At 44.0% G+C, this 16,439-nt stretch overlaps 1 protein-coding gene across 1 annotated transcript in view; it reads right to left on the bottom strand.

Moving 5' to 3' along the window:
* CNGB3 (cyclic nucleotide gated channel subunit beta 3) overlaps positions 1-16,439 on the bottom strand; it is an 83,092-nt gene that overhangs the window by 35,245 nt on the left and 31,408 nt on the right. The window contains exons 9-10 of the mRNA XM_065582472.1: positions 14,990-15,112; positions 1,430-1,571 (exon numbers count right to left, since the gene is read on the bottom strand). Of these exons, the coding sequence (XP_065438544.1) occupies positions 1,430-1,571; positions 14,990-15,112 (265 nt within the window). The remainder of the gene's footprint in view (positions 1-1,429; positions 1,572-14,989; positions 15,113-16,439) is intronic.

Here is a 16,439-nt window from a genome sequence, read left to right on the forward strand (position 1 = left end):
TGATGAGGTTCAACAAGGACAAGAGCACAGTCCTGCACTTAGGACAGAAGAATCTCATACACTGCTATCAGCTGGGGACCGACTGGCTAGGTGCCAATTTTTCAGAAAAGAACCTGGGGATTACAGTGGATGAGAAGCTGGATATGAGTCAACAGTGTGCCCTTATTCCCCTCTATTTGGCTCTGGTGAGGCCACATCTGGAGTAGTGCGTCCAGTTTTGAGCCCCCCACTACAGAAAGGGCAAATTGGACAAATTGTAGAGAGTCCAGCGGAGGGCAACGAAAATGATTAGGGGGCTGGGGCACAAGACTTATGAGGAGAGGCTGAGGGAACTGGGCTCATTTAGTCTGCAGAAGAAAAGAGTGAGGGGAGATTTGATAGCAGCCTTCAACTATCTGAAGGGGGGTTCCAAAAAGGATGGAGCTAGGCAGATGACCGAACAAGGAGCAATGGTCTCAAGTTGCAGTGGGGGAGGTCTAGGTTGGATATTAGGAAAAACTATTTCACTAGGAGGGTGGTGAAGCACTGGAATGGGTTACCTAGGGAAGTAGTGGACTCTCCATCCTTAGAGGTATTTAAGGCCCTGGCTGGGAAGATTTAGTTGGGGTTGGTCCAGGGGGTTGAGCAGGGGGTTGGACTAGATGACCTCCTGAGGTCTCTTCCAAACCTTATCTTCTATGATTCTATGAAAACTTTGTAAAATGAGGGGAATACTAAATAACCTGCAGATACATCAGTATTCAGTGCAGTGTTGTACCATTCATGTTTTTAAGAGTGATAACACTTAAATGCAATCAGGGCTGCTCAGGGGGCAAGGAGGATAGGGAAAGGGGCAGTTTGTCCAGGGCCCTCTATTTCAGAGGACTCCCGAACCTGACTGACAGTGTGACCTGGCACATGGGGTCGCAGCGCCACTCATGGAAATTTGGCAGCTGGGCTAAGCCTGAGAAGCGCTGCAATGTCTAAAGATAAATCCAAAAACGGATATTAAAATTATAGTGTAGCAGTGCTGAGTGACCCAACAGAGATTACTCTCCCAGGCCATGAGTGGACCAAGGCATTTCACGTAAGCCAGTTTCATAAATTTGTGAGCTCTGATACTGTAATCTGAGCCATATGGGCAGACCTCCCTGTAGAGTTCCACCAGACAGGTCCAACTGCAGGATTGAAGCTATGGCCTCCAAAATTGGGGTCCACTGTAAATTACGAAGGGCCATACGTGGAACTACAACCATAGATAAATACATCTGTCAGAAAAATACATACAGTGGAGACTCAAAAGAGTCCTTGAACTTTTTTGATCTTCTGCTTCAAAGTTTTCTGTATTATGTACATGAATGGGACCATAAAGAGTACATAAAGAGTACATTGTCTTTACACGGCAGTAATTTACACAACTGTATATCTAGCGATTAATTCATTTGTTTACCTGACCAATTAAGCTGGAGAACACAAAGACACCCGTGAAAAAATTCAGTAGCTGAAAGATTATCTCAAAGAGGGTTTGCGGTTCCGCAAGACCACCAATGGTAATTAAAGTGCGCACTGCCCAGTAGTAACACCTCAGATACCTGGGGATACACACAGCAAACATTTTATTGACTTCAATGGGACTATTCACATATTTAAAGTTATGCATGTGTTTTGCTAGCTTAAGTCCAGGGGGCTCAGCATCTTCCAGAAACAAGCCCTGTGACGCCTTTCAGCTTAAAACCTCTCTAAGGCTTTACAAATAATTGCCCAGTCCTACAAACTCTTAATAATGGGAGCAGACCCAATAAAGCCCCAAATTAGGTGCATACAGAAAATACAGCAGCTACTTACCAGTGCCCAGTAATTCTATATGACAGTTTAGGACAATAGCTACTTGAAACTGCCAGGGAGGATTTTAGGCAGGCAGAATGCAGTTATCCTTGATGTAAATACCATGGTGATAAGGGCACGATTAAAACCTTGCTAAATAGATTGAAGTCAGGTCTACACTAGCAGCACGTTGCATGTATAACTACACTCGTAAACTAAATTAGCAAAGCACTCCTACTGTGGACGCAGCTTATACCAGCAAAACTGCACTTTTGCTGGCCCCGTTTAGTTTAGCTTTCCTCCCGCTGAGTGAAATAAGTTATATCAGTGTCACATTCCGATGTGCAACCCAGACACAGGGGAGCTGTGTCACCAACTGCCTTGCAACCTTGGACCTCTCACAAACAGCATGCAAGTCATACCCTAAGGGTCTATGTATTGCTGTAGCCTTCGAGCAGCACTCCAGTCACACTCTGGCTTCCACCAGCCTTGGCTACCACTTGCAAGGTGGCCCCAACACACTCCCAGTCCTGAATTTTCTCCAAAACTGTCCAGCCCTCTACCTGGGCTGTTCTGATATTAAAGGTCCATTGCCCCTGAAAGGGGTCAATATTCAACAGTTTGCTATTTCAACTGGAGTACCCAAACATTTCAGTTTAAACACAACACTGGATTAGTTTTGATTAAAAAATAAAACAGGTTTATATAACTACAAAGAGATTTTAAGTGAGTACAGGTATAAGGTATTAAAGTCAGAAATGGTTAAAGGTGAACTGAAGATAAAACACTTTCTAGTAGCTACAACTTGACTTGGTTCAAGCTAAAATCCTTATCACATGTTCTCTGCAACATTGCTGACCAAATTCTGAAGTCTGCATGTGCCACCAAATTCAAAGGGCTGGTTCCTTTGTCTTCTTAGGTGACAGAGGGAGAGAAAGGGGGGAGTTTTTGCCTCTCACTTTTATAGTTCTATCTCCCTTTGAAATGCATTTTTCTGAGGTTACCCCTAGATAAAGTTCCTTCCTCTGTGAGGATGGAGACAAGGAGTCTTGTGGTGAAAGAAGTTCCATGTTGTTGTTTACTAAAATGCAGCGCAATCTGTTCCTGCCCCGCTTTGTTGCCAAAGAACGGCCACTTGACCAGTAATTGCCAATCAACTTTGATGACACCTGGCTAGAGGCATCAGCTTGTCTTTTGTCTTTGAGAAACAGGTTTAACCCTCCCCAGACTTGTCTGATAAACACATTTCAGTCATAATTTCAGCTTATGCTCAAATCATTATATATAATGTGGCTACACACATTTTACCATATTATAGACCCATGAGTTATTAGTTCTCAAATGATATCTCACAAGGCATATTTTGCACAAAGATTATTACAATAGCGTGTAGGGTGTGAATACAGGGGTGCATTCAGTCACAACCAGCAAAAGTGCAGTTTTGCTATTTTAACTATGTTTATGTGAGCAGCTTTTTGCCACCACAGCTATGTCAGTGATAAATTGCACCTCATCACAGCCTGGCTGACATAGCTATGTCAGCAAAAGTTTGAAGTATAGACCTGGCCTGAGATTAGAAATTAGCTAAAACACCAGTGCTAACTCCCTCACTTTTGCCAAAAGTGCATTGGGGTGTTTAAGAATCACAGCAGAACATTAACTCTGTTTTAAATGACATTTGAAAGATGGCACTGCAAATAGCACTACATCATCCTAATACTAAAATGGGATTAATTAGTTTTTTTAAACCAGTTCATCGTTTTAGTGAAAGTGATAGTGTTCCTTGCTCTTATGAGCTAAGGTATTTTTAAAGAGGTAATTGAGTCTTTAAAAAATACTTTTCATCCCTAGTAAAATCACTAATTAATATTTATAATGGAGCATTCTGAATGTCTTGACAATCAAATTTTAGATCCTTTTCAGATTATTAGAGTTGTTCGTTTTCCCTAACTGTACAATAAACTCTTCAATTTTGCGTATGATTGCATTTTACATACTTTTTTTTAAAGATTTATTAACATTTTATTAAATTTAGAAAGAAACTTAATAGGCTGTACAAATAACTTGAGGTCTCAATCCTGAAAATAGATGCTCCAGTGCATATCCTTTCTGTCTGCCTTGAGTCCTGAAACCACTGACCTGTTTGCAGGATTGCGACCTAAGTTTTAATTTACTCTTATCACATATATCCTTAGAGGGGTAATGCCATTAATATACTGTATAGATGACCGTACAATTTGAGATCTATGAAGTGGTAGTTTTTTATATAAATTCTGTGACAGCTGAATGAAGGGCTACTTCCAACAGGCAATTCCCTGTTTTAAACCACTTGATATACCTAATGTTTTCAGTATGCTTTTATTTGACCTTTTAGTTAAAGGGCAACCTGTGATAAGCAATTGATTTTTTGCTGATCCCTTGGGTGGTCACGTTAGGCTGGCTTCACTATAATGTGATTTAGTAATTATCACTTTTACCACAATTATCCACTTGCAGACTTTAACAGCTAGAATTGTCATTTTTCATTAACAATTCTGACACTGAAAATGCACTGCAGATCTGTTAACACTTGAAACTAATCCCGTCCCTTGTCCCCTCTCCCCAATATTGTAGTTATAACATGGACATCTAGATTAAACCCCTGTATTGTTCACAGAGTTCCACAAATTCAGCATCCTTCCAGCAAAGTCTGTGTAACCCACATCTAGTGGCACCAAGACCACTTAGGGAGAGATAAAATGAGTCTGCTCTGCAGCCTTAGCGAATAGCCAGTTGGCTTTTAGCTCATGCGGTAGAGGCTCATGCACTAAGCTCCAGAGGTCCCTGGTTTGATCCCAGCAACAACCAGGGTCTGTCAGTGCTACAAATGGGGGCTCGTCCAGGATTTCAACTGGGAAGTCTCTGAAGCTCTGGATGCACTTCCTCAGCTAGAGGAAGTATGTAACCCACACACCTTCTGGGTGTGGTGTTCTGTCCCATCTAGTGGAACTGAAACCACTTAGAGAGAGAGATAAAATGAGTTTGCTTTACAGCCTTAACTAACAGCCAGTTGGCTTTTAGCTCATGCTGTAGAGGTTCATGCACTAAGCTCTAGAGGTCCCCGGTTTGATGCTGGTGACCGGGGTCTGTCGGCGTACATCTGCACAACTAGTAGCTCTGTTTCCCATGGGTCTGTGGTCAGGTAAATGTAAATAGTGAGGAAAGGTTATGTTTCTGTTTTGCACGTATCACAGCTTTTAGGGTGAAAGGACATTCCTAGCTCATTTGGAACGCCATAAGGAGTAGGTTAGTTAATGCCTAAAAAGATATCCTGTCTTCACTGGACATAACTGTAGGGTTACCATTCATCCGGATTCCCCCGGACATGTCCGGCTTTTTTCAGTTAAAAATAGCGTCCGGGGGGAATTTGTCAATGTCCGGATTTCCCCCCGTGCAGAGCACGCACGGCTTACAGGGCAGCCAGCCGGATCGTGCCACTCGCACGGGGCTCCGGCAGCCAGAGCCCCTCCTCCACTACCCCCTCCTCTCTCCTGCAACTTGACACCACTCCCCTCCTCTCTCTCCCCCTCCCTCCCTGCATTGGCAGATCACGGCCTCCAGCAGTCTGGAGCTCCGACCCTGCTCCCCTCCCCCGCTGTTGAGCGCGCCGCTCTGCAGCACAATAAGGGGGCCGGGGGGTCAGAGAAGCGGCAGGGAGGTTCTGGGGGGGTAGTCAAGAGACAGGGAGCAGGGGGAGGGTTGGATGGGTCAGGAGTTCGGGGGGTGCTGTCTGGGGGTTGGGGGTGTAAGGTTTTGGGCAGAGTACAGGTGTGGGGGGTCTCAGGAGGGGGCAGTCAGGGGACAAGGAGCGGGGGGGTGTTTGGGAGTTCTGGGGGGGGGCTGTCAGGTGGCAGGGGTGGGGAGAGGGATCGGAGCAGTCAGGGGACAGGGAGCAGAGGGGTTTAGATGGGTCAGGAGTTCTGGGGGGGGGGCTGTCAGGGGGTGGGGGGGTGGCTAAGGGTTGGGGCAGTCAGGGGACAGGTAGGGTGGTAGGGTCCTAGGGGGCCAGTTAGGATGTGGGGAAGGTCTCAGGAGGGGGCAGTCAGGGGACAAGGAGCAGGGAGGCTTAGGTAGGGGGTGGAGTCCTGGGGGGCAGGGGTCCCAGGAGGGGACAGTCAGGGGACAAGGCGTGGGGGGGAGGGTTGGGGGTTCTGAGGGGGCAGGAAGTGGGAGGGAGTGGAAGGGGCAGGGGCGGGGCTAGGGCAGGACAGGGGCGGGGCTAGGGCAGGGCTCCTCCCGTCCTCTTTTTTGATTGTTGAAATATGGTAACCCTACATAACTGAGAATACTGTGCTGGTCCTGAGCTACAGCCTTAAGAACTTAAAAGTAATAAAGGAAACGGTGCTACTTCTGAACAAGTGGCCTCGGAAATTCAGAGTGGGTAAGATGTAGCATTGGCTTTTGGCGGTAGCACCAATGACTTCAGCATGATAGAGATTATAACACTGATTCTGGTCTATGTCTCTGAGGATGTCTGGAAAACAGATGATACAGTGTGAGTGCTATATAGATAGCAGCCTGAGGAACTTCAGGGGTTGGTCTAATACTGTGTATGTATCTACCTGAAAAGCAAGTGTATGTCTTAAAAAAAATCTGTTCATTACTAGCAATACGTTTAGTGCAGTGCATACAGTACTTCTGTGGTCTCAGTTCACACAGATACTGTTTACAGCATGAGTCATATGCTGCTCACTATATGTCAGACACAGGTTTTATGTTTTCCCCATTTATTCAGTTTATTGTTTTTCCTTTAATCTGAACTAAGAGTTCAGAAATATAAGGTCACTCTGCCAAGAAAAAAAAAAGGAAAAAAGAAAAAAGAAGAAGAAAATGTAAAAACAAGGAGCCAAAAAAGATAGATTCCAAATGCTATGGTATTAGCAGCTCTGCTTCCTGCTAGCTAATTATATCTTGAAATCATCACTGCTTGTCAAACAGCAAACTGGATAGCTGAAAAAATTAATGTTAAAACAAAGTAGAGACAAGAGTGGGATTTTCCCTTTACATAATATAGACAGTATGTTTAGCCCTCAGGCAATCAAACCATCAGATTTTTCCCTAAAATACGGAACACAAGTAAAAACAATCATAAACAATGCAAACAAGATAACTCTATGCAAATGGGAATATTTCTCTTTCATAAAAATTCATTTCAGAATACAACAAACTGTTTGCATGGCTTTGGTTAAAATAGTCAAACTTTGATGTGTATGAAGGATAGCATAACTGAAAATGGTCTTCAAGTTTTAAGCTGGTACTTGTGCATCCATTTCATTCAAGAAGACTTAGGTCTTCCATATTAGAGTCCTCCAAAAATACAACCCAGACAAAGTAAGGATAGTAAAGTGGTGGGTAAGTTCTGGCCTTCTAATGTCTCCAATCCTGAAACTTCTTTCCCTTAAATTGCTTTTTGTCTGTTGACCAATAGCTTACTGACCTCAGCCACTAAACAGGTGTGATATATACATTTAAATAAAAAAAGGAAAAAGCAGAAAGCCCATGAAAGTCAAGTTCTCAGACTGAAGGACAAAGCTGAACTAGCTAGAGGACATAGGAGTTGCAATAATGCAACAGGACTATCCTCCTACAAGCAGCTCTGAGGGCAACACCCACAAGAAGGAAAAAAACCTGGTCACATTTGACTTAATAGGCTGAAAATCTAAGCTGTGTGCCAAACAACACTCTAACTAATCTGATTGCAAATGCTAACATAGACCATCCACAAACTGTTGTTCTATGACACAAATCTTTGTTCCTTGTCATGGTTTAGCCTAGACCGAGCTCAAGGCTGAACCACAACCAGGAACAAAAGTTTGTGTCCTGGAACAAATCGTTGTGGAGAATTGACATTCACATTTACAATCACATTAGCCATTAACTTGACTTAGCTCTCTGTTATCTCATGCTACAACATGACAACCCCCGTACTCCAACTTGTCCAGCCAAGCCTACTGAGAAGATTGTGACTGCCACAGCCAGCCAGACAATTCAAAATTCATGTAGCTACATTAATTAAGGATGTGCCATAATTTAGTTGCAGACATTAGAGAAAACTGCACTTCAATTGTAATATTTGCTCAGTTAATCTGAGGGCCAGGAACTGAGCTCGTCGGGGCAGGGAATGTATTGTTTTTATAGTGCTTGGCATGATGGGGCCCTCATCCTGATCAGGATAATCATGTACTATTTCAAAACCAATGACAATTTTGAATAAAAAATACATTTTGAGTCTTTTGCAATCTCTTTGTGGATAATTTTCAAATAAAAGAAATAAAAGAAAAGGTGAAACACACTGAATACATTTATTGTCAATTATTCACTCAGTCGTACTTAGGAGAGGTTACTGGAGACCCATGCAACATACTAGCATGTTGGGTTAGAGACTGTACATAAGGCACTTGACTTGGCAAATGTCATAGGTTCGAATGGTTCCATATTCTCATGTCAGGAAAGCTTAGATGTAATCTATCTACATTCTTATGCTATGCTCATCACCACAGCTTTTGATTTGATTACCTTTTGTGGGGCTGTGTTGTGGACACTATTGTGAGGGTTACGGGGGAGGGAAATTTTGATTGACACCTAGTCTGTGGCAGTGGGCAAGGACTTTGACTGAAAGCCTCAACCCCGAAGATTTTGATGGGTTTGGGGAGAGGTTAACGGAGACACTACAAAGTCTTAACACAACTTGGAGAGACAGATAGCAGGCTGGGACTTGAAAAGAGAGCTCTTTGGATTGTTTTCCCGGTGGTCTGAATGTGGTGCTACATGTGTGAGCTTTAAGTTGACATTTGCTTTTACTGTCTAATATACCTGTTCAGAAATGTACGTGTCCATTAACTAGACTAAGAAAACTCTTCTCCATGTCTACTTGTTTCTATTCCAACAAAGAAATAACTAACTCCAGGAGTGCCAACTTTATTTGACCACTTAGAAGTGACAATGTTTTTTGTACATACCAGGAAGTGTACATAAAACATTCAGGCCATTAAATTAGTGCTAACTCATTTGCTTTGGGTCAGTGTAATGTGAGACCACTAAAAATTGTGCTGTGTCCAGTATTAGTTGAAATGCTGACTGGTGTCTTTTTAACTAACTACAAAACCTTGTCTGGCTTATCTTGACTGTGAGCAAGAGCTCCATTTTAATCAGTCTGTTATCACTCTGTAGGTCTGAGACCACTGAAATATTTTCCTTCTTAAAATGCTGGCAAGTCTGATTGGTACATGAAAGGAAATATATGCATTTCTAGGCTCAGAGCCTAATAACATGCTGTGAGGCTGGCTGTTTTTCTAATTATTTTTCTAGGTTGCTCTTGGTTTCTGCTTTCTAAGGAGGCAAATGTTCCAAGAACTGTCTGACATGTTTAAATTCACAGTAAATCTGCAATAATAACTGATGTTCACACAATGCCTCTGATCAAAAAAGCCCTAAATATTCAACAATCAGCTAACATCACAGGCCCAATCCTGTAAGTTGCCGATTGCTTGTCAGCCCCTTGCAAGAGGCATTCACCCATTTGCAGGATACCTATTTGCAGGTAACCCTCAGCATTTAGTAAGACTGGGTTATATATCAACCCCTAAGTGCTACTGTAATATAAGTGTGAGATAAGAATAAGAAGAATCATTTAATTCAGTACCAAAGTGCATTCACCTATGGGCTGATTTTGAAGTTTATATATCAATATTATATAATTTTATAAACAAAGTGAAGAAAACCGTATCCCCAGGGGAAATTGTAGGCAAGCAAAATGCAATTACCCAATAGGAAAAAGCCAGGCTACTTGGGCTAAATTACCCCTACTCTTTACCAAAAATGACACAGCACTTTTAATAACAGGAGACCAGGACCTTAGCTTTATATGTCCTCCATTAGCACGGTATCCTCTTAATATTGGAGCACTGCTTCAGTATTGACTCAGGTCCAGATCCATAAAGGGCCTTAGGTGCCTAAGATTTAGGCACCACTGTATTCCCCCATCCTCGCTCAGCTGCCACCTAACCCTTTTGATGCCTAAATTCTCACTGCAAAAGTTCCCTAGGTGCCTATGTTTCTGCATGAGCACTGCTGCCTCGGGCACAAGCCCAGAGACCTTTATCATGCCTAAGCTCAAGCACGATCCTCAAACCAGGTTGTAACAGGGTGGCTTGCCCTATTGACTGGAAAACCTGAAAGGAATCAGCTGACTTTTGTATAAAAGGAGTCAGATTTATGTGTTGAGAGGACCAGCTGGAGAAAGGCTGGATGGAAAAGACTGCAGGTTTCCAGAAGGCACCTATAGGTCCTGGAGTCAGCAGGGAGGCCTGGGAGATACCCTGAATAACTGGGGATGAGACTGGGAGATTCAGAAGGGAGGAAAGCCAGTTAGGCATTGGCCTAGAGAAAACTGCCATGTGGGTAGAGGGTTGTGACTAGCTGTGCATCACAGGACCCTGGGCTGGAACCCAGAGTTGAGGATGAGGCTGGGTTCCCCCACTGGCCCCATGGAGGGAGTTACAAGCCTTTCAGAAGGGTAGTTGAGCTCAGCACGGGGCCTGCAGACAGAATTGAGGACTCTCTGAAGTAGAGCCCCAGAAAGGGCAGAAACTGTGTTCTGTTTCTGTTAAGGACATTTTGGACAATTGGGACCTGGAAGGGGTAGACTAAAGATGGTGACCCCACCGGAGGACCAAGTTACCTGACAGAGAAAACACCACAGTGCTGAAGCAACTGCCAAAAGGGGGCACTATCCTGACGTGAGAGCTGTGGCACCATGCCTGCCCACGAGAGGGCTCATAGTGGTGAGTAGACTAGCAGTGAGTTACACAGGTGAAGATAGATGTTGCCCCCACCTGCCGGGCCGGATCCACACTTACCTCTACACCAAATAGCTGGGGAAGGAGGGTGCAGTGGCTTCTGTTATAACTTTTAGCCAGGGGTTAGGGAACTCACCTGGGATGTGGGAGCCCTCCAGTTCAATTCCCCCCTTTGCCTGATGAGAAGAGATTTGAACAGGGGTTTCCCGCCTCTCCTCCTCATCCCAGCACCCAGCTGCTTGGTCTGGAGTTAGGCATGTGCTGCCTCTGTTCTTGCAAGAAACAGCTTAGGCACATGACTCCAGGAAAGACTCCCTCTGTGGATCCCAAGCAGAGATAGGTATCTTCCTCCAGCCTAGACTTGGGCCACTAACTCTGAGAGGGTGCTGGGGCTTAGAACCCATCCCTCTCCTTGTCATCTGGTATTGTCTCGTTTAGGCAGCTCCCCACCTAGTGTGCTGGCTTTTATAGATCCCATTCTCGGGTGACTCTCTCTCCCCTTGCATTACAGAGGGAGCCTAGGTGTCTAACCCAGCGTTTGTGGCTTCCATTGGTTGGCTAGTCGCCTAGAAGTTAGGTGTTGAAATGTTCAGTGCAGTGCAGTGCAATGCTTTTGAATCAGCTGTATTTGAAAAATACACTTTGGTGCATTCCGAGCACATGTGAAATAAATTGCTGATTACATCTGATTCCTCCTTTATAAGTACAATGATACATGGAAATAGCGGTAAGATCATATGTTGGTGTTGTAAAAGGTCATCTTCAGAGGAGAGGGAGGGTGGGTTGTGGAATATACGTCTGCACCCACACTTTGAAGAACAACAGTTACAATACAGTAAGTAACCCTCCTTTCTTCTTCGAGTGGATGCAGATGTGCATTCTGCTCAGGTGACTCACAAGCAGTACTCTCAGGAGGTGGGAGTCAGAGTCCACTTAAACAATGACTGCAGAACTGCCTTCCCAAAGTTTGCGTCCAACCTAGATGCCATGGTATATGCATAATGTTTGGCAAAAGTATTTTTGGAAGACCATGTAGCAGGCCTGCAGATGACCAGTATTGAAACATCACTAAGGCTATGTCTCCACTACCACGGTAAGTTGACCTACACTATGCAACTCCAGCGACGTGAATAACATATTTGGAGTCAACGTACCTTATGTCGAATTACCGCGGGGTCTACACCGCGGGGGGGGGGGGGGGTGTCGATGGGAGAAAATCTCCCGTCGACTTACCTTACTCTTCTCATCAGGGGTAGAGTACAGGGATCGACTGGACAACAATCTGCAGTTGATTTGGCAGGTCTTTACTAGACCCGTTAAATTGACTGCCAGTGGATCGATCTCAGAGCATCGATCCCGTAGTGTAGACCTGCCCTAAGAAATGCAGTGGATGTCGCTTGGGCTCTTGTGAAATGAGCCTATATTGACTGTGGGAATGTAGCCTGAGCTACTTCAAAAGCCATGATAATGCAGGAAGTTATCCACTGGGAAATTGTCTTTGTAGAGAATGGTGGAACATTCATTCAATCCACACAGGAGACAAAAAGCCAACGTGATGAACAAAATGGTTTAGTCCTTTCCAGATAGGACACCAAGCACTGCTTCACCTCTAACGTATGGAGATGTCACTCATCTTGATCTGAGTGCAATTTACGGAAGAATATAGACCCCGTCATTATTGCAGAAGGCCGTGTGGGGACCAAGACATCTTTTCAGTCAGCTCTGGATGCAGCGCATGCTTCATCCAGACTTATGGCATACTGAAATGAAGTTGGTACCAGACCCCCAGATGTAGACTGCACTGGAATTGCCATTGGTACTGAAGATAGCATCTGCACTGGCAGTCTCCTCAGTATCAAACTGGAAGCTGACTGAAACCCAGGGCCCTGGGTATGAGGTAGTGTAGATGATAGTGCTGACACTGATAAGTCGGTCACCAATGCTGGGGGTGCCAACGCCGAAGGCAAGACCACCATAGTCAAATGCTCTTGAATAAGTGGTGAGTCAGGAACAGGCAAGCCCAGCAAGTCCACTGCTTCCTGATACATTGGCAGTGTGGAGACTGTTGGTGCCGACATCACTGTCATCAGTACCAGACTCAACGGACAACTTTGGAGCAGTACTGGAGTTGATGGTACAGAGTCGGTTGACGACCTGGCTCTTTCCCACTTACTGGGAGACTCACATGCCAGTCTGCATTCCTCCTAGATGGGGAGGAAGAAGAATCTCTTCAGATTCTGGAGCAGCCTCAGGTTCGTTTTGTGGGTTCTCTTCTTTGGGGAACCAGAGAAAGGGGAATGATCCCTCTTCCTCCTGGGTGAATGAGTCCGGACATGGACCCCAAGTCCATACTGGTTCAGGAGCTCTCTGAAGGAACCTGAGGATCTGTGGCAGTCCCTGGAGCTGAAGTGGGCCTCAGGGCCTCCTCCATGAGGTGCTTCTTCAAACCCAAGTCCCTTGCCACCTACGATCTCTTCTTAAAGGACAAGCAAATAGAGCACCTTTCCTTAATGTGCTCTTCCCCAAGGCACAGTAAACATCAAGTGGGGGTCACTAGTAAATATAGCCACCCCACACAGTGCAAAATGTTTGAAACCCAAGGAAGGCATGACCCCGGACTAAACTCTAATACCTACATGACACTTAAGGTACTACTAAACTAACTATTTACAGAAAAAAAAAACAACCACTGAAACACTGTGAGGTGAACACCACACTGAATGCTCTGATTCAAGCTGCAGGCAGTGAGAAAAAACTGAGGTAGGTTAGGGCAGCACCAGCCTTATATAGCCACGGAGGGGCTTCTAGGGCCAGAGAACGCAAGCACCGCCCTGATGGGTATTGCTAAGCACAGTTCTCTGGCTTCGGTGTACTAGGCACGTGTATACCTGGGTGAACTATGTATCTGCAACCACTCAAAGAAGAACTAGTAGGTCTTCTAAACGTAAATGTAAAATATTTCTGTCCACAAAAAATGTGAAGACCTTCTGCTTTTGTCTTCTTGTCCGTTCCAGAAGAAACTAGAATTTTAAAGGACAAAGTAAGTTCTCTACTGACAGAGCACTCATTATTTTGCCCAGAATCAGTATGAGGCAGGAGCTGGTTGTCTAGGTCCCTCCTTAATTACGAGGCAAGTAAATCAAGAATGACACTGACTTAAACATCTATACTTGAAATTCACTCTTACTCATTCTTGTCAGAATCCTGGCAATCTGATGCTCTGATTTTATCAATAATTACACGAGTTTAGCTTTAATTTTATGAATAGGCCTAGTGTGTTCAGAAGGACTATCTGTTTGCAGGACCAGAGCCCAGGACTGTAGTGGGATATGGAAACTTAAGGCATATACTGAAGCTTATTTTTTCTTAGAAATAACCTAATTACTACTAATAATTATCAATTAATAATACTGCCTTCCATATGATCTTCCATCCCCAAATATGCCTACTCCACTTTCTGCAGCATCTGGGTTTCTTTTGCAGATCTCCCATCAAAATGCTGATTCCCTGCTTAACTTTGCATTGCTCAATAAGTCTGATAAAATCACAAGCTAATGCTCCATGTTTGCACATTATTAAAGATAATGGCTACAGCTGGATTAAGACTTACTTACATTGCCAGTTTCCTGTTCTTTTTCAAAGTATGTAACGAATGGACAAATTTAGGTCTCTGTGGCTTTAAATTTATCACTGTCCTTGAAAGAAATTCAAATGCTTTTATACATTTATACCTACAATATATACTGTATAACTTTGCTATTTTTCCTTCTTTCTTTCCTTCATCTTAATTAACAGCTATTCCTTGGCACCAGTTCTACAGTTGCTGTGAGCAGCCATTGGCAGAGTATGCCAATACCTACGCCTTCCCACTGGAGATTTTTTTTTACCACATGCTTAAGCATGACCTTCGTCGAAAATGACAGAAACCCTGTGGGACCTCTTTCAGACCAATAACCATGGAGTCTAGAGGGGGCAAAATGTTATATTAAATTACATGATGCTTCCTTGAAGTATAGTCTGTCCCAATTCCACTGCCCTGACTCTTTCAAATGATTGTAACACTTCCCATGTGCATACCTAAAAGTAAGTTTAATTTATGACCCGCGTTGCATTTTAAATGTTTAATTAAGTTAGTGGTTAGAACTGACTCATAAACCCATAAAAATGGAAAGTGGTAAAATAATTATTCACTGCACCTGCCCTCCAAATAATTAGCACCATTCATTACCCACAATCAGCAGTAATGGTGCTAAAAGTTAGCTATCCAAGCAGTTATAAAAATAAGGGCAGACCTTGCAAGCAAAGCTGGGAAAAAATCAACAAAAATCTTTTGCAAAAGAAGGACTTACATATTTCCTTTGCCATCATACACCCATCTGGTGCTGCCAATTCCTTCAAAATCAGAGGCCCAGTAATAAATACATGCATTAATGTGCAAGATAAACAGCAGGTATCCAGTTGTTCGAATGACTCTGTAAAGGACAACATATTGCAAATCACAGCTGATATAATTCCTGGAAAACAGTTTGTTTTTATTTTCCCTTTAATATGGAACTCCCTGATTTTGATCAATAGCTGTATTAATACCGGCTATTACTTTCCACAATACAGCACCTTGACCGGTATTTGCTAGCTGTTTTTCCACTGTGCCATCTCCTGCCTCTGCCTTCCTCCAAAGGCCAAATGAATCACCTTCATAGAATAGTGAATTTACAGATTCGGACTAACACGGCTACCCCTCTGATACTTCATAGAGTAGTTGATGCAGGGTCATTCCTAAATTATGTTTCTCTTAGGACTTCATAAACCATTGGTTTAACTGGTTATAAATGTTTATAGAAAGGTGAAACTGTATTAATGGGATTGTAGAGTATGAATCAATGTATTGTAGACTCTGCTGAAGACAGGCTCAGGGCTGGAGCAGAAATTATGTGTATTGAGAGCTGCACGAGGAAGCTTGCAAAATGCCTGTTCCTGCCAGTACTTTTGGTTCCTCAGTCTCTTGAGTCTCTTGAGCCAGCACATCCCTCGCCCGCGCCGCTTCCCGCTGCCCCCATTGGCCCGGGACGGCGAACCGCGGCGAGTGGGGGCCGCAATCGGCTGAACCTGCCGCATCAGCAGGTAAATAAACTGGCCCGGCCCACTAGGGTGCTTACTCTGGTGAGCCGCGTGCCGAACGTTGCCGACCCCTGTATTAGGTTGTAATATATAGATAATATTGTCCCTTCCTTTTGAATGTAACTTCTGTGCCTAAATCTCATAAAATAGTTGGTTTGTAATGCAAGAATCCCAAGTCTATCATTTAAATGTAATTGTCTGAAATATAACAAGGTGTCATGGAAGGGATTCTTGCTCCCACGGCAGCAGCCTACAAGAACCCATATAAGCCCCAGAGCTGCGTGGAGGAAATTTTTCTGGCTGCGGGCATTACATACGGCAACCTGTGCTGCTCTACAAGCCACACTTGGTATAAGGCAAATGACATTGCACAACTGGGGGCGAGGGGGCGGGGCTGATTAAGTTGGGAGCAGCATTATGGGCATTCTTAGCCACAGTGCAGCCCATAGGGTAGTGCTGTTATTTAGGAGCTGTTTTGCTTCCTAGAGCAGCCTGCAATAAAGAAGGCACAAAGTCGCCACTCTCCAAGGTCTATGCTGCATTGATTCTCACCCCATGTTCAGCTAAGAGAGTGATTGGAGGAAGATTCTGTACATAGCAAAGGCAAGGTGAAAGCAGTGCATAAAGAAAAACATTCAAACAACCTTGGTATCATGACTGCTGCTATGTGCCAGAAAACTA

The sequence above is a fragment of the Chrysemys picta genome, chromosome 2, assembly GCF_011386835.1.
Source record: "Chrysemys picta bellii isolate R12L10 chromosome 2, ASM1138683v2, whole genome shotgun sequence".
Lineage (NCBI taxonomy): Eukaryota > Metazoa > Chordata > Testudines > Emydidae > Chrysemys > Chrysemys picta.